This window comes from Nasonia vitripennis, chromosome 3, assembly GCF_009193385.2.
Source record: "Nasonia vitripennis strain AsymCx chromosome 3, Nvit_psr_1.1, whole genome shotgun sequence".
Classification (NCBI taxonomy): domain Eukaryota; kingdom Metazoa; phylum Arthropoda; class Insecta; order Hymenoptera; family Pteromalidae; genus Nasonia; species Nasonia vitripennis.
The window spans coordinates 14,345,267-14,367,336 of NC_045759.1; the positions used below are offsets into that span (position 1 = coordinate 14,345,267).

Genomic DNA, 22,070 nt, shown 5'->3' on the forward strand with positions numbered 1-22,070 from the left:
TTGCGTAATATTTTACCATGTACGCCTATGTTTAGTTTTTTTTTTTTTTCATTTGTTTTTTCATTATTTCTTTGGTTTATACTTCGTGTATTCTTGTTAATATACTTGGTTTCTCATCTTTTATATATAATCGTATATAATGAGAGCGTCGTTGTGATTCTCCGTACTAAAAACTACAAAAGGGATGATCGTCCTTACGTGCCTATGTACGCGTCTTCGTCTGCACAGTGTGTCAGCTCAATGTTTCAAACCCTTTCATTATTTTTTTTTTATGGATCTCGGAGCCGTTCTACGGCTACACGAGGTCCTGGCAGCTGTGTATTTCAATTTCGCAGTTTTTTTTCCCTCCCTGATGGTCATCGTTTCTTAACAATCCGGGTGTGATTATTGCGATTCGCACTACGTCGAATTGGATATAATTATAATGCTTTGTTTTGTCGTTTCGTTATCTCTTAAAATATATAGGAAACGTTTTCTTAAAAAGTTATTATTATATAGTATTATTTTTGTTATATATAGGTATCGAAGGTTTTCCTTTACACGTTTAAGTCTAATGTTAATGTTTAAATCGCCTCTCGTCTCGTTTTACGTCTCTTTTATCCAGGATAATAAATGGCTAGTTGATTGCTCGGAAGATTGAACGGACTAACTAAAGTTTACATATTATATAGTCGAGTTTAAAAAAATATATAGTGTACGTCAAATGGAAATAATTTCGTTATATGGTTATACAAAGTTATACGATTACGATGGATGAATTATTAAAAAAAACTGTCCCCATCAGACTTGAATTTCTAGCTCAGCCGCGCTACGTGTAGTGTGACAGCGTCTTTAATCGATTAGGATTTCTGAATTTTTATGTAGAGTTAGAGTTTATTCTCTCGCCTTTGCACAAGCGACTAGACGATAAAATTTTCATCTGAATATTGTAAAACGGTTGGATTAAAATTAAGTTAGTCGTCCTGCGTAAAAAGCGTCGATAAACAAGCGAAAAGCGCGTCAGGTTCACAAAGAAACGCACTCTATTATCGACGCGAGAATTCCATATGTACATCGCGAATCTCATCCCACGAAAAGGCTTAAGAGTTAGAGCGCACATCCGCCTCGTGCATATATGTATATCTCGCGCGTCGAGAGGGCGCAGGAAAAAGCCGGCCTTTTCCACTTTTCACAGCCCCTGCATCATGCGCGTTCTTTTATATTGATATTCCCATCGTCCCCGCGCCTCTTATATATGCAGCCGCAACGCGGCTGGATTTCCGAGTGCGCGACTCTTTTAAAAGTCGCGCCATTATTTCCCTCGAGTTTTTCCGCATCTCCTCTCTCTCTCTCTCTCTCTCTCTCTCTCTCTCTCTCCAATTGGACGCGCGATTTCGTCGCGGATTTTTAGGTCGCATCCCCCTCGGGCGCGCTTGTTACTTTCCATTGTTCATTGGTTCGGAACGACTCGCGGATGTGGCGTAATGCTTGTATCACTTTTGATAGAGAACGAAAGAAAAAACTGGAGCGCGCGATAGAACGTATAAAATACCAATTCAATATAACGCTTATTTCTTCTCTCTTTCGCATAACGCCGGGCTCGCTTTTCACGGAGATATCCGTATTACATGAGACGTGTTACGTGTCGAGCGTCAATGACGTTGAAGGGACGCGGCCTCTCGTTTATTATACTTGCAAATGCATGATCGAGCCCCTTATTCGCACACCGTATAAATATACGATCTCTACGCCCTGCGCATTTCCAATGGATACCCGACGCCGTTGGGAAATCTTTTCAATTTTATATCCTTTTCTCCTCGGCTGATAAAATGGAATTTTAATTCTTACGAATGGAACAAAAGGTTTGGAATTCGGGACGGCTGATTTTTGAATCTGACAATTTTCGAGTCAGTCTATAAACGGATCGTGTCTCCTCCCGATCATGTCTTAAACCAGCGATAAGTAAAACTTCTGCATTTCTACGCACGACAAAAGAGAAGCGATCGAACAATGCCAGCTAGAGATGATACTTTCTGCAAAGTTACACAGAAAAAAAGAGAGTCTATACGTATACCCTGAAAAAGTATAGCGTGTGTGTATTGCAATAATATATGCCGGCGCCGTTGGGCCTCCGTAAATAGTCGCGCGCGTCATCTCGTCGGATCGTAAAAACTTTAATACTGCTCGTAATAATACTTGGGTTATTTTGCGATTTTCCCTAGTCGCGCGCATCTCGCTCCCCCATATAGTTCTGATCGTCGATGCTCTTTAGCGCTAATTCACGTGTACGCGAGTGTTATAAAACAAAAGAAAAATCATGATTACGAGACGTTATATATTTACACTCGGTAACTATGAACACGCTGGTTTGTTCTCATTATTCTCAGATCTTCTAGCATTGATTTTGTTCTTTTAGTTAGAGTATTTTAAACGCACGTATATTGGTTTGTTGCGTTGGCTATTACAATATTATGATTCTCCGTTTGATCTGGCGGACGAGACTTTTACAAAATGTGCGAAAGGTTGCGTATATATATATATTTTTTTGGTTATTGATTCTTTTTTTTTTCTCAACACTCCCGCCTCTCGTTATGTGATTATATAGTTCTTTTTCTTTATATTCGCTTAAATCTTCGCCTCCCTGGAAACAAACGTGTGTGAACAGACGCAGGCACTTTCCCGCCTTGGAAAGGAACGAACAGCAAAACTTTTCCCCTTATATTTATTCTCCTGGCTGTAATAAACGATCGAATCGACACCTGTAGAAGTCTGAACACGAAATTCCTTTGAGTGCGATGTGTGTCTAACTTTTTGATTCGACGAGAATCGCGCTGCACAAGAAACGCACGCTAAATATTATGTGTGTGTGTGTGTGTGTGTGTGTGTGTGTACCGTGTCTCTTTTACTATTTTTTCATCTGCTTTATATTTTTCATTAATTTTTACCGTTCAATTGTTTATTCATTCATTTATATTTTAATCGTTTAATTATTCATTTATATCATAGTTTAGAATATACTTTGGTATAGCTCCAATGGCAGCGTTTAATGTGAAATATATTTGTGAGTATTATTTTTCTTCTTCCCCCTCCCCCTCCCGCCCCAGACAGACACAAACAGACATTAAATTGCACACACGTACTCGTAATTATTCGACATTGCTACTTTCGCACACACGTATATAGAACTTTCTCGCACGTCGCGTACGTCGCCTTCTGGTGGCTTTAGAATTTTTAGGGTGATTTACTTTGCTTTTTTCTCCCGGCGTGTATAAGTACATCTCATATTGCGACCTTTAATTTTCTTTACAGCGATTTTTCACATGCTGGTGGTATCTTATTTCGAACAATTCGTCGCAATATAAACTGTGCGCCGCGAAAATTAAATTTTACTCGTCGCCCCCTCACTCTCGCACCTGCTAGTTAAAATTGTATACAAATGTAAGCGTACGTTACCTTATCGCACTCTTCTAAAATCCTTCTGTTTTTTTAAATAATTCACTTTTATTCACCCGTGCCCCGAAATGTCTACAAACCACAACTCTCTTTCGCTCTCTCTCTCTCTCTCTCTCTCTTTCTCTAACGAATATATACTGTATATATATAAGTTATATATAATCTGCATTATGTCAACATCTGCTCCTTCAAATCCTTCCATTAATCTTCGTGTTATAAATCAAGTGACTTATCGTTCAAACATATACATACACACACACACACATATATATATATATATATATATATATATATATATATATATATATATACGACTCTTATACTTCACTCTTTATATAATATTTATATTTATATATTATTCTTCTGCGCGTTCGCATCGCATCGCGTTCGAATTAGAAAACGAAGAGTCGAGCTTGACTATCATGTTTATTTAAATATACGTAGTTTAATTCATTTTAGTTTCATCTTTATGTATATATCCTAGTATGTTTATAATACTCAATTTTCTCAGCTCTCGACTTCTGCTACTGTGTGTGTGTGTGTGTGTGTGTGTGTTAAATAACTAATTCCCGTATATCGTCATATAATATTAGAGGCGTCCCTGTGTTATGTACGCGTGTCTCATGTTTTTCCTCTCTAATACAAACGCGATTATTATTACAACTATTATTAATTTTGTGTACGTCATACATCCCGATGCGATGCCGTACAATGTAAACAAGTTATATTATATTCATCGGTAGATTAGTCGTCGTCGGCGTAGAAAAAATATCCGTGCAAAAAGTTATAGGCGTCGTATATATAAAACAATATGAAAATGGTGAGGTTCCATCCTGCACATACTCCGTCCCCGTTGCGTTTTATCGTAATAGCTGTTTATAGTAATGCCTATTATACTTGAAAAATCCAATCCTGACGCGGAACGAGTCCCTGTCCATTTTTACACGCGGTCGCATTATATAGGGCGTTACGAATATTTAACAAAGTCGGTCAGGGCCTGCATCCTAAACATATATGTAATCCGTTGACTCGACTGAGTATATTGTATACGAGATTTTGGCTCTCGTTGCATCTTTTCTCTATCTACAGAGTTACATAATTTACGGTTCGTACACATATCGACTTTGTTCTTCCCGCGCAATGAATTAGTCCAACTCGGCTCGGACTCTCCTCGTCCCTCTCGTAAAATATTATATGAGTCCTCCAGAGCTCCGGGCGGAGAAGAGCCCGAGCCGATCGTCGCAGAGTTGCATTATATTTTTATATAACGTAACAAGCAATCGCGCGTGAACAACGAGTAGAACATTAGCTATACCTCCGCACGCAGTCGATCAAAATCACACACCCACGGACACACACGCGCGCACACACACACACACACACACACACACACAAAGTATGCTTTTATACGCGCGAGTGTCACAACACAGCCAGCCCCTCGAGCGAGTCAAACGTCATGCTGCGGCTCTGAGCGCGTCGACGTGGCGCTCAGAGGACGAGGTTTGAGTACATTATCTAGGTCGGGACGCACACGTATACGATCATACACGGATATACACGGAAAGGACGAGCGAATCATTGTATAAGGTCATACTTCGCGGGTGGAGCGCGGGTGGAGCGCGGGTGGAGCGCAGCAGCAGCTGCTGCAGGTCGACGGACAATCAGCGCATGCCGCCCCTGACGGTGTTGCAGCTCTCGGGGCTGCTGTCGCTGGCGAGCTCCTCGGCGAGCTGCTCCTCGTCGTTGTCCATCTCGTCGCTGCAGCCCATGCCCTGGATGCGCTCCCGGGTGGCCATGCAGCCGGTCACCTCGGCCCGATCGCCCACGAGCTCGAGCTCCGCCTCGTCGCTGTCGTCGCTCGGCGGGCTGGGCTGCTGCTGCTGCTGCTGCTGCTGCGACAAGCCACCCCTGTAGTCGGCCAGCTCGTCCTCGTCGTCGTCGACCGTCGAGTGCATGCCCCGGGTCTGCTGGAGACTCGGCCTGTAGGGCTGCTGCTGCTGCTGCTGCTGCTGCTGGTGCAGCAGACTGTGGTGGTGATGGTGGTGGTGGTGGAAGCAGCGCCCGGTGCGCTCGTCGACGCGCTGCTGGAGGTCGTCGAGGTGGGCGGCGGCGGCGGCGCCGTGGTGGTGGTGATGGTGGTGGTGCGGCTCGTGGTGGTGGTGGTGGTGGTGGCCGTGGCTCGGGCGACGCCTCAGCCGACGGTGGCAGAGGAAGCAGAGCAACAGCAGCACCAGGACCGAGAAGCAGGCGATGCTGGCCGGCAGCGCGTAGTAGTTCTCCGGCGGAGGGGGCACCTTGCCTGCAATCAACCATCAGCGGTCGAGGCGCGCCACGGGACAAGTGTCGATTGATTGTGTGCGTGTGTGTGTGTGTGTGTGTTTTTTAATGTAAGCGTGAGGCAGAGATGAGATGAGAGGGACGAGGGATGTGGGGGATACATCTTGTTATGTATGTGTATGTTGATGCGTTTGATGCGGTGATATAAGGCTATATATACTGCAAACGCGATCGGCGACCCGATGTGCATTTGCAGTGATGAGCTTTCTTTACGTGAATTCCATCTCTCGTGTTGTATAATTGAAAACACCTGATCCAGGAATTCATGTAACAGCTTCGCTCTGGCTATTCGTTATTTTCAAAATAATATATCCGTATAGCCGTATGAATTTTCGCTGAACAATGCAAGGAGACGAATATAGACGAATTTCAAGAAAACCGCGTCTCCTTGCACCGTTGAGAAATGATTCTTTCATGTTTTTGGAAGCAGAAGGTCCCTTCGCCAAAGAATTCATGTCAGACATAATGAATGGGTATAGGATTATTGTTTTTGGTTTATCTTCACTTGTAGATCGAACAATCGTCTCATCGCTTTACCTACAAAAGCGTTACCTGTGTGTGTGTGCGTGTGTGTGTGTGTGTATATATATATATATATATATATATATATATATACACACACGCACACTGCCCCCGTTCATTATTTCACTGCCACGGATTCTTTGCCAGCACACGCGGAGAGAACGAATCGTGAAATATGACCTTATACAATAACGTATGCGTGTATAATCAATTTTGGATACAAATGCAAATGTTCTACACGTCGATTCGAATTGAGAAGTATATGGTAAGTGATAAATAAAAATACTACTAGACGTTCGGTAGATTTTGTAATATAATTTATTTTCACTGTCATCATCAATTGTGCGTAAATTACAAATACAAGAAAGAACATAAAAACTTAATGATATATTATTATATACCAGCTTCGATAAATGTACTTTTCTATGTACGTATAATATCATGTATGGCTTTTGTGAAAAATACGTTTCATAATTTTTCTCGTTATATATCACGTTATACTATTTTTCTTTTTATAGATATAAAATTTATTATCGTCAAAGCGTATGCTCTTTGACGCTGTATATCGTATAGAATTCTGTTGGTCTTTTGCAGTATTTGTTTCTCTCCTTGCGGGACGTTTTGCTTGAAGCGCATAAATTATATCGATATATAATATAAGCATAATGTGATATTTATGTAAATATATCATGTATATAGATGTTAGATAAATGCTACAGTATATATAGAATAATCAATAATACGTGTAAAAATCAAAGAGCGAAATAAGTTATAGTATACAGGGCGATGCATGCAGTTACCACTTTGTAGAATATTTTCTCCGATTCACAAAAATGCTTTCTTATAGATTTATGCACAGCTGCAATCGAGGCAATAATACACATACATCGGCTTCGGCATTCACTTTGGGCATGCATCGGATTGGAAACGATCTCGGTAATGTTGCCAGGGCGTATAGTGATATGTAGTCGTAGGAATGTATATGGTTCGTATGTATATTCTGATTATACGTCCGGATGAAAGGAGAGGAGATTCATAAGCATATCAGTCAACAAATTACGGCCGAATAAATCGAAGTGACAAATCAGAGTTATATTTACTGATGCTTAACTTTCTTTTTGAATACCACTCTCTAGTTATTATTGTTCCAAAGTTAATCTATGACTTGCCAGAGCTATGTACTTTGAAAATGAAAAAGCCACACTGCAATATCCGACAATCAATTAGCGCTGGATAGACAGCGCAGCTTCGTTATTTTTTTTCGCGTTATTTCGTTTCGCGGAAAAGCGCACATGATTGAAAAACTATATATCGACGCGCGTGCATGCAAAAAAATAAAAATAAAATTGCCTCCGCAATCAGGAAACGCGTCATTCGAAAGCAGTCGCTAAAAGCCATAAAACTCTGAATCATCGCGCGCTAAATCATAAAAGCCCCCGTTTCGCCTGTACAGTAAGTGTCTATATAATACAGCGAGGAAGCAGTAAAAAAAAGTAACATATGCAGAAGCATTCCGGCGAACGCAATTAATTATATAGGCTCGTTAAATTCAAGAGATATAGTCATAGGCATGTCAAATATACATAACAGCGTGCGTGCTTGTGTGCTTGTTGTGCGAGAGGGTAAGACTCACGTGAGATGGTTTTTTTGTTATTTAAGAAGAGGGAGGAGAAGATTTATATTGTTCATAGAGGCATGCCGGATCTTCGATCATCGGCTCAGATGGTCACGAACACAAAGCACAGAGAGAGAGGAAGCACGGCAGTGTGTCCAGCCAGGGCTGGGGCCAAGTCGGCCGGGGCTGCACCTGCGAGGACACCATACACAATACCATTCACGCACAGCCCGCTCTCCAGCTCTATAGTTTAATTTTTTCTCATATCTTTTTTTCATTTTATTTCGTTTCTCTGTTGCTTGCTCTGCCGTCGTTCGTTGCCTACTGTTATTTTGTTTGTTTGTTTTTTTTTTTTTTTTTTACCCAAGTGAATGTTTAGCTTTGAAAATTATTTATTTATTTTATACAACGTTGGATAACTCATGCAAGAAAATTTTGTATTTGTTATTTAGACAACCACTATATAGATTTCGTAATAGACAACGATAACACACAGTCACTATATAGTATCTTGACTACGCTCTTGTCTATAGAAATATACTTCATTGATTCGAATAATATATAATCTATCTTTATTTGTTTAGTCTAACAGTTACTCTATCAAGACAAAAATAGGTTATTTACTTTTCAAAGAATTTTCAGTCGGCAAGTATGTTTATGGCAGCTGAATATCGATTAATATAAATATCCTCGTATGGACTATAGATTAAAAAACTATTTGTTTATATAATATATTTTCTTCTCTAAAATGTACCATTAAATATTATACTCTCATCAGCTATGTAAACTATAAATTCTATGCTTTCATTTAGACTCGAAAACTAGGACCATATATGTTTGAATTACGAGCGACTCTAGTTATATAGACCATACTGTATAAATATAGAGGGCTCTCGACTAATCACAGGTCAGGATTTGTGCTCCCGATAGCCCATTTCATTTGTAGCATTAAATTGTTGTTCATTCAAAGGTGTCCGACGAACTGATCGTTAAAGCGTTATTATATGATATACTATTGTAACGTCAGTTATATTTGTAACTATAATAACTATAATCGTATACACATAGTTTTAGAATGTGTTTTCACGAATATATAAATATAAATTTGAAACTTTATATATTATCACACATTAGAATTATTGTTTGATATTTGGCAACACGAATTACTACATTTTCGTAAATATATGGACACGGACAACGACAATGCCTGGTATTATTATATATGAGCGAATATTATTTCTATGTGCTTCGAACCGTCAAGCTATATCACTTTTGGAATATATTAATATTATATGTGTTGAAAATATATAATCTCTCGTATATTAATATTGCGTTAAAATCAAATATATATTGAATTTTATATTAATTTTTAAAATCTATCTGAGATAAGAACCCGTCGTTAAGTCGATCAATGGAGTTTAAACGACCCAAAAAAGTACAAGTACAATAATCATCAGGTACTTTGAGATATTTATGTATAGTATATATACATGCTACGTGCAGTGTTAAATTCAAGGTAATACGCCTTTTACAATATTCAAGACTCGTTTATGCGATATTTTTATACGTCGCAATAAAGAAGAAGTGGAGAATAAAAAAAGTAATTTAAAAAGGAGGAAATCAAGTATATATGTGTATATATAGTTTGCAAAGAGATCATAATTCCGTACAAGTCGTTCATAGTATTATATAGTATAGTATAATGTAAATGCGTGGCAGTGACTTTCGTCTGCGTGAGAGGCTATATATATATATACATATATATATATATATATATATATATAAAGTTGTAACTCACATAGGGCACGATTCGACGTGAACAGAGCATTTCTTTCGTCAATTCATATTTTCATATATAATATAGGTATAGTGACTCAATAAATAATAACGAAAATAATATATATATAGTAGAATATACATATTGTAGTGCATGCCATATAGTTATAGGGAGCAATAGTCGCATTTAGGATTTATATATATATATATATATGCTTTTACAGTGTATAACGGAAAAGATTGATTATTATTCTCATGTTATTATATTGTATCATACTTTCTCATTTTCCGCATTACGACCAAAAGCTTTAGGTATATTAGAAATACTTGTTGCTATTATGCTCATATCAATCAATGTGCATCGGCGTGAGTATATTAATAAATTATATATACATATAAAAAAAATCTTTAGCAAAGACAGAGCAGTGAGAGATAGTGTATATAAATATACGACACTGAAAATAATAAGGAATCGTACCGCGGTGTCCGAGTGTATATCGGTATTATACATCTCAAGTATGCTTGTCAGCGTTCTTTTATATAGATATATACTTTTAATTACGTATGTGAACAGCTTTGCATTAAAGAGCGAATTTATTATTGAATTTCCATTCCACTTTAATCGCAAACTATTCACAGAGAGAGAGAGAGAGAGATAAAGTAATTTAAGCCAAGATATAAAGAAACGTGAAGTAATATATATATATATAACGTGAATATCAAAAGGTGGAAGCGTATCCAACACTGAACAGGCATGTGTCCGTTTATAATTCCTCCTACACTGAATCTTTTGCTTTTCTCCCTCAATCCAATTTCTATAACTCATCGAGAGTATAATAATAATAATAATAATAATAATAATAATTTCTGATAACGGTGCGTTCGGCATATATATAGGTCTCTCTATATCAAGTATATTTATTCCGGTTAATCGTAGAGGAAGGAGAAGAATGTCCAAGAAGAAGACTTACAGTGCTCTTCGTCGGAGTTGTCCTCGGGGCCGCAGTTGTTGATGTTGTTGCACTTGAGGGAGGCGTCGATGCAGTAGCCACTGCGCTCGCAGAGGAAGCCGCCCTTGCACTCGCTGTCCTGGGTCACCTCCGTCCAGACGGCCTGGAAACCTTGCTGACCCACTGCCTTGTCGGCCGACAGGAAGCTGCGCAGAGGTTGTAAGTTTTTCGTTGAAGCTTCGTCGAATATGATGAACAATTTTGTTGTTATTGTTGTTGTTGTTTTTTTCATTAAATATCGAATTGAACCTCAGTCGCATGTTGTGGTCGTCGGAGAGGTGGCTCCACTTCTCCTCGGGCTCCTTCACGCCGCAGAGCTCGAGGGGTGTGCTGTGCGGCGACATCCACATGCGCAGCACCGCTGCCGGACAGCCTCGAGCTGTTTCGTTGGGAAGAGGGTTTTTTTGTCATCGTTATAGTTGATCGATTATGCAGCAAGTGTAGGAGATACGCACCCGACTGTTCTCCTTCGACGGAGAATAGCTCAAAGTTGAGGAGAATCTGGTGGTTCGGCCTGACGTTGATGAACCAGTTGCAAGTCTTGCTGGCAACGTTCTTTGGCGGCGCCTCGTACTTGTTCGGGAAATTCGGACTGGTTATCAGGCCGTAGTGCAGGCTGCTGATGTTCGATCCGCAGTCTGTGCGAATAGAAAGTCGAAAATAGTAAAAATCCGTTTGTATCCAGTTGTGTACTATTACTGTGCCTATTAACCTCCGAAAATGGACTTGGCGTTCTCGAAGGTGTAGCGGGCCTTGAAGCCGCTGTAGACGAGGTCGGAGTCGGTGTGCAGGATGACCTTGACGCCGAGAGCGCCGAGAGTGGACTCGACGGGGCCGGGGGCCGTCATGCCGCAGTACCTGCCTATCAGCTTCTCCGTGTCGTCGCGGTACATGTTGTAGATCTCCACCCAGTCGTCTTGGCAGTACTCGGCGCTGAAACGTCAAAGGTCAACGTTATGTGCGTGTGTATATATATATATATATATATATATATATATATACGAATGAGCGAGCTGTCTACGAACCCGTAGTGGCCGCTGACGTTGTAGTTTTTCGTCCGGACCTTGAAGTGGTCGAAGACGAGGGTGACCTGCTCGTTGGGCGTAGCCAAGAAGAGATAGGTGCAATTCGTGTCGCTCGGATAATTGCTCGGGTATCGCGGCGAGTTGAACTCGCCGCGCTTGCGCGAGACGCTCCGGTAGGTGAAGGTGCAGCTGCCGTCGGGGGCCGCCGTTCCCGGTATCCTGTATTCCGTCTCGAAGGTGTACCTATCGAACGTTTCGTCGGCTTGAAAAATCGCGAGGAGAATTTGCGATGACGTAGAGAGATATAGAGAGCAGCGACGTACTTGGCCTTGAAACCTCGGCCCTGCTGTTCCCCGCTGCTGAATACCATGACGAGTCTCGGCCCGTCGCTGACCACGTGCTCCGGGTTGCTGTCCTTGCCGCAGAGCTCGTAGTCGAACTTGTCGTAGGAGTCGCTCGCCTCCTGGCCCTTCAAGTACAGCTTCAAGTAGCCGTCGGTGCAGCTCGACCTGCGCGAACCCGGGCAATTGGATCCATATCGGGGTGACTCAGCCCCCGTGAACATAATAATATAATAATAAACTCACTCTCCCTTGGCCTCGCCCTTGGGTATGACGAAGACCGAGAACTCGAGCCTGACGCGCTCGAGGTGCTGCGAGTCCTGCATCCCGTAGATGAAGTAGCGGCAGACGACCTTCGGGATGTAGGGGTAGGGGAAGTTCGGACTGACGACGTTGCCCACCGACTCCTTCTTGCTCAGGATCTTCTGGTCGCACTCGGTGCCGCGGATGTGCTCGCCCCCGTAGTTCGTTATGAAGTCTGCTCGGATCGAGGCGTTAGCGAGGCGGATCGATTTTGATGCAAGCATTACGTATATTAATAGCTAATGTGCACACGTCGTACCGAGTTTGACGAAGCTCTCGGAGAACTCGAAGATGCCGCGGAAGCCGCGGTTCTGCGTGTTCGCGGTGCGCTGGAGCGTGACGAACAGGACGAACAGGCTCGACTCGGACGAGTAGAGCACGAGGTTGCGCTGCTGGCCGCAGTACGTGCCGATCACGGCAGACGTGTTGTTGATGCCGTCGTACACTTTCACATAGTCGAAGGGACAGCTGCGATCGAGCGTGTGCGTCGAAATTAAGCCGCTTATTTCGGAAGAGAAACGTCTAAGTATAGAGCTCAAGACTCACTGGGGGCCGCCGAAGAAGAGGTCAAAGTCCCGGAACTCGAGGCGGACCCTCTGCCTCGGCTGTCCGATGAACTGGTAGCTGCAGACGAGGTCCTTCGGGTAGGTGCCCGGATAGGTGGGCGAGAGTATGTTGCCCGTGCGCTTGACGTCCGCGTTGACGGTGAACGAGCACGGCAGGCTCGGCGCCGGCGTGCCGATCTCGTACTCGGCTGCGTTGATTATTATTATTCAAGCGATGCAGATCAATCGCGTTGCGCTCAATCTCCTTATCGACTCGCGTGTCCTATTCTACTCACAGGCATTGATGAAGGCGTAACGCCCGTCGAAGAGAGTCGGCAGCGTGACATTCTTGTCGGTATAAAAGCTGAGGGCTATGCCCTGGTAGAGGCTGACCCTCTTACGGGGCGGAATCGGTCCGCAGTATCTGCCCCCGAACGGCGTCTCTATCAGCTTGCTCGTGTTGTCCGTCCGGATCTCCGTGTAGACGTCCATATACTCGTGAACACAGCTGCGCTCACCAACACTCGGTTATTCCATCTCTCACGCTCCGCAAGTGTAGAGGTGATCGAAATTGCGTGCAATTTTGGGATTACTTAATTAAGGATGCTTAGTTTTCGACGAAGCCGTAGCTCGACTTGCTGCAGCGGATAGCCCACGTGAAAATGACATTTACATGACATTTACATGACATTTACATGACATTTACCGATTTCATTCACTTGCAAATAATTAAATCCGACTCATTTCGATTCAATGTACTATCCGCAGAGCAGATGCCCGGGGGATTTAGTGCGGCATGCATCAAACGTGCGTTAATTCATTGCTCTTTCAGGGCTCCCCCACTGCCACGCGATGCGTGTTTGCAGATTTTTTAGATTTCCCAATAAATTCTTTGGACAAGCTAGATAAGTTAACTGAGCAGAGCTGAATTTTTTTAGCTTTAGTATTTTAATGCGAAGAAAACGATGAACAGCGGTATAGCAGCGTATACATATACGGTAAAAAACAATGCCAACAACTCTGCCACTTTCGATATAAGGCATCATTTTTTACCGCCAGTCTCGTCGACACATGGCCGAGCAATTCGGCGAAGAGAGAAGATACTCACGCGGGTAATTCTCCGACAGCGGCTCCACTACGCCGACCCAAGATGAGCGCGAGAAGCACAGCGGCAGCAGCGAACGCAGGAAAAAAGAGAGAGAGAGAACACACGCGCACACACAGTTGTCAGTGATCGTCCAAGAGGATTTTTCGATTATATACTTATGGGGCATGTGACGGATAAGGAAGGATGTATGCTGGCGTGTGCAGGGTATATTTTTTTCATTTGCTTCTTGCTTCTTCCGTTGCTGCTGGAATTGCTCTTGGATTATTTCTTCGCGGGCGCGTGTGTAATCGTTTCGTTGAAATGATAATCTAAGAGAATTGCCCAAAAATTGTTTTCGCACGACGCGAAAAGAGCACACGATGCCGATCCATCTAAAGTTATGATCCGACGCTATGAGAATGTAAAAACGTGATTACTGTGAGGCGATCGATGAATCCAAACAAAACAGCACAACCTTCTACGTCTCTATGTATAATCTCTAAGATCCACAGACTTGTCACCGAGCGTGTTCTATACGCAGTAATGCACACGCGGCCTTTGTCAATTGCCTATTATCAATTGGGAATCAATGTATAGCAACTGAAAAATACACGTATATCATTGCTCGTCGAATTCACCGAGCGAGGATCCGTCGATGACGAGAATAGCCACAATAACCCATCGATTTACATTCCCCGAAGCTCAGAGAGAGAGAGAGAGCGATATACCCGACCGGATGCTCAACGCCGGACGCGCGCATTTGCCATTATGTATACGTCAAAGCTCGCGCGCCTCGTATATAGGTGCCGTAATGATCGGACGCGCGCGACTCAATACCATCTCCGCCTCCGCTGTCAATATGCGCGCCAAGTGACGCGCGAAAACGAGTTCGTTACATAATCGGCAATTCGAATATTAAATGCAAGAGTGTATATGATTGTATACGTATGAGTAGAGTGTGCAGAGAGAAGAGGGCAAGAGGTTTCGGGATATATAAAGCGACTCGGCGAGTGTAGTACTTACTCGGGAGGAGAGCCGCGAAGGCCGAAGGTGCTGAAGACGAGCTCGACGCGCTGGTGAGGCCCAGCGAGGAACGTGTAGACGCACTGCCGAGACTCGCCCTCCGGGTTGATGAGATTCGGCGCGTGGAAGGTGCCGTTCTGCGGCCCGTCGGGGATGCTTATGAACCTCTGGTCGCACTCTGCAATTTTTACAGCCTTCTTTTATTACGCGATAACTAAAAGTCGACAATTCTTGCCCGCGAGCCGCGAATTAGTCAACTTCTTATTGTTTGATCCACCTTCCCTGCAACAACATAGAGTGCTTTTCGCGAATTCTCGATGTGCATGTCTCTCCGGAAGCTATATGGAGCGGCTGAAAAATTTTACTTTTATAAAAGCTAGTCGAGATTGACATACACTTCTGACGTTTATGGGACATCATTAGGCCGTAAATCAGTGCGACTCTCCGTGTGCAGCTCTCTCTCTCTCTCGGCTTCTTTTTAAATAGCGATAGTTGACCTTGAACCGAAAAATTCTCACCGCACGGCGCAGCCAAGTGCAATCGCACAATGCGGCTAGACGTTACAGTACAGAGACAGTTTTTTTAAAAAATTCAACGATGCACCTACCTGTAGTAGCGCGCGGCTGCAGCAGGAGCAGCAGCAGGAGGAAGACGGGGGCGTGCGAGGCGGCGAAACTACTCCCAGAGGCGTGCCAGAGTGCCGAAGCCATACTGTGTCCTGCTCGAGAGTGCGGCAAAAGAAAACACCTCCCAGTTAATTCATTTCCAAGTCTCGCTCATCACTTTCATATAGTAGGCTAACGCTGACTCGAGGCAAACTTTGCGTTTGCCCCGTCCGCGTCAGCGCTCTGTGCAGTCTATACTTATTTATGATATACAGTGTTGGAAAATTTTCACTCGCAATTACCATATCGTCAGTGTCTGTTCCGGGCATGGGAAGAAGGATGACTCGCGATGATCCAGGAGATCTTCTGCAACAAAAGAAAAGCGTTCGGTGTTATATATTATATATATATACACCTCGTTGTATCGAAAAGCTCGCGCTCCTCACACACACAAGATGAGAAAATTCGTTTAGCCGGGGGTTAAGGGCTTCTCTCTCTCTCTCTCTCTCTTTTGCGCGGCCAACTTGACTCAATTAGCATCGGGAGACTCGCGCGCTCTTTTCAGGCAACTGCATACACACAGACACAGAGCGCTGCGAGCTGAGAGTAAGAGGCGGGACAATCGCCTTGGCTAATTGGCCCTTTGAGACGCGGGACACGACAGCTTTTGTCGCGGCTGCGAGCTAATCGTTTTCTCAGCTGGAGTAGGTTTACGTATTCGCCAGAAATTTCGTCGGTGAGATTAACGAGCCTTTGGAGTAAAATTTCTCGCTCTATACATGTACGAACAGAGAGAAAAAGGGAGAAGAACGACAGGTGTCGTGAACGAGAGGCGAAAGTAGGGCTCGGAGTAGCTGCTTCGGGAGTAGTACACATCCCTCTTTCCCTCATCCTTTTTATCCTATAACTCGACGCGTGCATACGCCCCGGCTCGGCTGTCTATGTAATTCATCTTCGCCGGCTGTAGATATAAAAGCTGGCCAGTGTGCTTTTGCAAGAATCATCGGAAGCGCAAATTTGCCGAGCATTTCTATACACACGCCGGCAGCTTATTAAATTTCGCGCGCTGCGCCGACGAGATTTCGAACGTGACTGCGGCAATTACACTCGCTCCGCACAATCTTGCGAGATATATAGCTATACGTCGCGTTCTTTATTCGAGAGCCGCAATCTCGCGTACAGCGATCTGTTCGTTGAAAGATCGACGTGTGCAACGAAACGACAGGCAATTTTCGAGGAAAGTCGCATACGCGCCGCGGTATAACACAAAGCGCATATCGTCCGCGCTACGGAATGATAAGCCAATAATAGTCTCGCAGCTATGCGCGCGGCGCATATCCTGCATCGACGGCAAAAAACGTTTTCCCGATAACTGATCGCCATCCGGCGCATATAACCCTTCCGCACACACTCCCGAGCCATCAGGATACACAAGTGGAACGAGTCAAGCTGCGCTCGGCCACGCCCTTCGCCGCAGAGTGAGAGAGAAGCGGATGTAGAACTGGGTCGTCGCTCTATACAAGTATACTGGGCGATGCGTCTGTGTGTGCGTACGTCGGTAAACAAAATCCACGTGGCGATTCCCCGCGGATATGCGTGGACTTGTGATAGGTTGTAGTGGATGTAGACTGATGGAGTATGCTTGAGAGGCTAAGAGCGAGGAATGCAGATATTTGAGGAAGATCGAATTTTCATAAAATAACCAAGCCACCTGCCATGCATACATATACTTAAATAAATACCCGGAAAACTTGCAATTATTTTCCTCTATCCTCTCGCCGCGCGTTCATTAATCGCTCAAAACGCCGCTCACGCGCGCGCGCGGATAATTTGAATATGTTTCTCATGCAGATGAGTATACAGCGCGCGGTGCGGAATTTATGCGGGACAGGAGAAAGAGAGAGAGAGAGAGAGAGAGAGAGAGAGAAAGAAAGAGGCCACTCGACTACTCTTCGGCGGCGATATAATGAACCCTGTAAAAACGCAGCCAATTCCCGTAACGGTCGTTCCGCGCCAGAGCGTGAAACGGAACAATTACGGAAAAAGCAACGTTCTGAGCTTTCACGTGTATGATCGCGCACGAAAGCTTCCGTGATTGTGTACCTAGACACACATACACACACACACACACCGGGGACTGTTTGTCATGTAAATCGCGTAGGATAGATTTATAGGATAGAGAGAGACTCGCACAGTGATTATAGTCAGTTTCGGGAGGGTCGTCGAGCAACGATCAGCTGATCGCGCCGCGAGCGCATGCGCTTATATACGATGTGTGCTTGCAAGCACGCGAAGATCAGCGAGAGATTTATTTTTTGGTCGATATAGAATTTTGATTTCAGGCTGCGCCAACACGCGCATAAACAAGGGGGTCGTCTCTCTATATATATATTGTGTAAGGTTCGCGGGCCCTGAGATTGTTGGACTAGTAAGGGGAGAGCCGGAATTCGGGCGTTGCCCTTAAAGCTCCGCTCTGCATCGGCTCTCGGTTTTGGATTTCGCTTGGCTCTATCCCGTGAAAGCTTTTACGCGAAACCTACAGTCGAGCCAAGTGAAATGGATTGAGAAAGCAATGGAGCATGTGTATACGTTAATTCACACGTCCGAGAGCATAAGAAAATCCTGCCTATAGAGCACGCGAGTGCACAGGAGCTTTAAAACACTGCTCGATCGCGATAGGCGCGTGTGCGGTATACACAGAGAGCTGCCAAACAAAAGGCCGAAATGAAAAACATCCTCCTCTCGTGTCGGCCAGCTTACACTCGCTCCAAGTATCCTCGAGAGTCTCGGGAAAGCCCCTTTTCCGATAGACAATACACCGGCGCCAGTCGAGCCACTACACGTCGCTCGCTGCAGTCGAGCGCGCATGGCATTGATGTGCTCGAGAGAGAGAGAGAGAGGCTTTCTATGTATGTGTGTGTGTGTGTGTAGACGTCGCGTGAGTCGCGAGCTTTCGTTATGTACATTAGCGTATGCAACATATACGTGAGTCAGTGTGTATATTTCAGTCTATTTGCTCGGCGAGGCGCGATATGCGAAGGCTCGGTGAGCCCGTAATCGCGAGCGGACGATACTTTGCGCGCGCGCTCAGTGTCGGCAAGTGCTCCGGCCAGATCTGTGCTTAACGATTGTGTTGCTTATTTTTTTTATTTATTCTTTGGAGTGTAGCGAATGCAGATTGCGAAAGTGTCAAAATAAACTCGATCCTTTGAAGAGCTTTTAGCGCGAGGTGTGAAGCAATTTAATATAAGAATATAAAATTATACACAAGCGTACTATCTCTCTCCAAAACTGAAAAAGAAAGCAGCCAGCATAGCGCATCCTCTCTGCAATACGCTTTCCTCTGCGGGAAACAAGAAATTCTCTTCTCTCTCCCCAAAAAACAAGGGCTGCGAAAATGCCATCCTCGAAAGCAGAGACAACGGCGAAAAGTACCGTAGAGAGAGAGAGAGAGAGAGAGAGAGGCGCCGTATAAATTGAAAACAAAACTGTGACCCAGCGGCAACGGCGTCGGCGGCGCGACCCCGTCGGTTATTGGGTCAACGCGCGCCCCTCACCCTCGACCCTCTCTCCCTCTGCATACAATAGCAGCAGGCGCTCTCGCTCTCGCTCTCACTCTCTCAATCGGATCTATCATATTCCCACCGTCGAATTTGCCTTTTTTAGGCCGTTCAACCGACGCGCGGCTCTATAACGCGAGGAGTAGACTATATAGGCTCGTTATTACGGGGACGTGGAAAAAAGGTAAAGTTTCTTAATTTCATTCCGGTACAGCTGAGCCGCCGTAAATCAATCTCGCCGCAGCTGCTCCGACACTCGATTATCGAAGTTTCATTAGTTTTCAGAGCGAGAGCGAGAGAGAGAGAGAGAGAGAGAGAGAGACTTTGGAGGTGTGACACGCAGTACAGGGGGGTCAAAGGTCGTTCGCGGAATCCAATTGTTATTAATCGACCTCTCGGCATCGCAACAATCTCGAGACTCCGAGAGTGCGGCAGTCTATATATATACAGTTTGTATAGAGAGGGTGGACGGCTTTATTAAACGTCCGTTTGACGCTCGATCGAGCTTTCAATATATAGGCGATCTAATTTTTCCTACCGACTTCGGAGTTCGCGGGCTGACCCGATGTTTATGAAATATTTACAAGTCCGAAGTTTGTTCTCTCTCTCTCTCTCTCTCTCTCCTCGATTAGCAAATCGAGCTTTTGAAAAATTGCAAAAGCGATTCAAGGCTCGCGCCGCACTACGACACGCCCTGGTTTTCGGCCGAAGGCCTACGAAGCGCGCGCGAGCCAACAAAAAAAAAAGCGGTGAAACAAGCTTCGACTGCTGCTAATCGACTGGCTATATAGGCAAAAATGTCGATAGCATCGTCGCCACGCCCCGAGAGCTTTGCTGTTGAAATTTTCGGATTTATTCACTCGTGAAAAGGCCTCGAGAGCGAGAGTTAAAGCTCGGCTTTGTATACATTCAGGGGTGACGAATCGCAACGTGTACTGCAGGTGTACGTTATACGAATAAGCGGCGCGGTAAACCTATAGAGGCGATATTTGGAAAAGCTGCAGCGTAGAGCGGAGAAAAGCTGTTACCGCTAAACAATGATCGCGCTGATGCGCCGCGAAGCCGAGACGAATAATACAAAACTACACAATTGCGCCAGCGGATTAATTACGCGAGTTGCGTATACCCGGTGTGTGTGCGTGTGTGTGTATGAGCGCTGCAGCTGACCTATTGTGTTTATAGTCGAGATCGGAGGGAGTTGAACGCGCGGAGTTGCGAGCTTGCAGTTGTCGCGCTCGTGAAATTATGCAAGGTTTCTTTTGTTGTTTACCATCGAGTCGATTAATATACGCCGTTGGGAATTTCGAAAGTAAACGCGCGTTCGAATTCGCGCGCGCGTTAAGCTCGGGACACGCTGTAGACTTCGGAAGTAACGCAAGCCTCTCGCTCCGTCCATCGGCGACCTTACAAAAAGCTGAAATCGCATTCAGTCCCCCTGGTCCTTCCACCCTCCACAATATACAAGCGTCTTTCTGTGAAAAGCTCATAGCGGGCGCAAGCTCGCACGCTCCCAGGAGACGGCGGGGCTGCGTGTGCGCGAGGTGGCTGCATACTCGGGCCGAGAGAGAGAGAGAGAGAGAAAGTGCAAAACTCGAAAAGCAGGGCGGGGTGAGGGAAGGATCCGCCGCCACTGCCGCCGAACCGCGCCCATGCGCTTGGCAAGGACGGCGCGCGTGTGCGATGGTCAATAGTCCAACTTCGCATCGTTCCTGGCCCCTCTCTGTCTTTAGCCTCCCATCTCTCTTGCGCTCTCGAGAGTACTTACAGCTGCTATTTTTTCTCTCTCGGAGATTTCACTTTCCACGCGATGCACAGCAGCCATCTCACGTGCACAGCTGCTGATCGCGAGGGGAGAGGGAGAGAGAGAGAGAGAGAGAGAGAGAGAGAGAGAGATGGAAAGCAGGGGCGGATAAAAGCGCTACGAGTGCAGCAAAAACACCCACCAGCAGCGGCGCCGTCGCGTGCATCTTCGAAGAGGGCGATCGCCGATCCCCGGGCGTTTCTTTCCTCCGGCAGCGTTATGTCACACCACGACAACTGGCATCGTCGTCCTCCTCCTCGCACAGCTTCGGGCAGCGGCTGATGGAGCTGAGCACTGCACCGGCGCTGGCATCACACGTCGCGTCCTTCTGTACACTCGCTGTCCGTTACGCGGCCACTCTGTGTGCGTCTGTGCGTGCGTGTGTAATAACACTGCGCGGTATGCGAGCAGGCGAAGAAAAAGTCGAAGCGCCGGAGGTACGGAACGCGAGCTTGCGCGTACGCAGAGTGTAGAGGGCTGCAGTCGTGTCTCTCCGGCCAGCGAGCGCACGCCCCGACTGACGACAGAGGTCGTGGAGCGACGAACCGACCCCCTGTGACTGGGGATGCGCGCGACGGGGGTAGATTGCGCCGCGCCGGAGAGACGGCGCCGTAAGAGCTTTGCTCGCGCCTGCCGCCGCCGCTGCTGCTGCTGCTGCAGGGACGGAGCGCGGGCTTGAGTGCCTTGGGCTTGGCTGAATTTTTTTTCTTCAATCAATTCAAAACCTATGTGTATTACGTCAGCGTCGCGTTAAAAAAGCAAGCCCCCAAAGTGCAGCACTCGCGCATCCGTAAACCGAATAAATTACCGCAAAACCGATAAACCGCAGGAAAGCCTGACGCATCGCGCTGCGCTCAAAAGCTCCCTCTCTCACACATGAATATTAAACCGAATTCATGTACACAGGCGCTACCGCTCTTTGGTAAAGTATATAGGACACACCGCCCGAAAGAAAAAGCGCCAGTAGGTATATAGAATCCAATGGAATGTTTTTCATTTCGCTTTATCTCAGCCCCCCGCGCGCAAGTGGGTCATAATATTCTCCAAAATTCATGCCTTGAGTCAGCGGGTCGAAAACTTGCGACTTT

The 22,070-nt window shown here is 45.3% G+C and overlaps 1 protein-coding gene across 3 annotated transcripts in view; it reads right to left on the reverse strand.

Annotated features, from left to right (window-relative positions):
• Positions 1-22,070, reverse strand: part of LOC100118056 (cubilin) — a 26,399-nt gene continuing 4,329 nt past the window's right edge. The window contains exons 1-16 of one of the 3 annotated variants that reach the window (XM_008206451.4): positions 21,125-21,542; positions 15,924-15,987; positions 15,624-15,734; positions 15,017-15,194; positions 14,015-14,041; positions 13,203-13,414; positions 12,908-13,115; positions 12,621-12,829; positions 12,305-12,536; positions 12,041-12,226; positions 11,718-11,960; positions 11,405-11,625; positions 11,148-11,330; positions 10,942-11,071; positions 10,654-10,838; positions 1-5,731 (exon numbers count right to left, since the gene is read on the reverse strand). In XM_008206451.4, coding sequence (XP_008204673.1) covers positions 5,094-5,731; positions 10,654-10,838; positions 10,942-11,071; positions 11,148-11,330; positions 11,405-11,625; positions 11,718-11,960; positions 12,041-12,226; positions 12,305-12,536; positions 12,621-12,829; positions 12,908-13,115; positions 13,203-13,414; positions 14,015-14,041; positions 15,017-15,194; positions 15,624-15,726 — 2,955 coding nt within the window. In that variant the 5' untranslated portion in view covers positions 15,727-15,734; positions 15,924-15,987; positions 21,125-21,542 and the 3' untranslated portion in view covers positions 1-5,093. Of the gene's footprint in view, positions 5,732-6,591; positions 8,099-10,653; positions 10,839-10,941; positions 11,072-11,147; positions 11,331-11,404; positions 11,626-11,717; positions 11,961-12,040; positions 12,227-12,304; positions 12,537-12,620; positions 12,830-12,907; positions 13,116-13,202; positions 13,415-14,014; positions 14,042-15,016; positions 15,195-15,623; positions 15,735-15,923; positions 15,988-21,124; positions 21,543-22,070 lie in introns of those variants that run through there. The other 2 variants (XM_016984736.3, XM_031927725.2) reach the window with 2 other exon arrangements.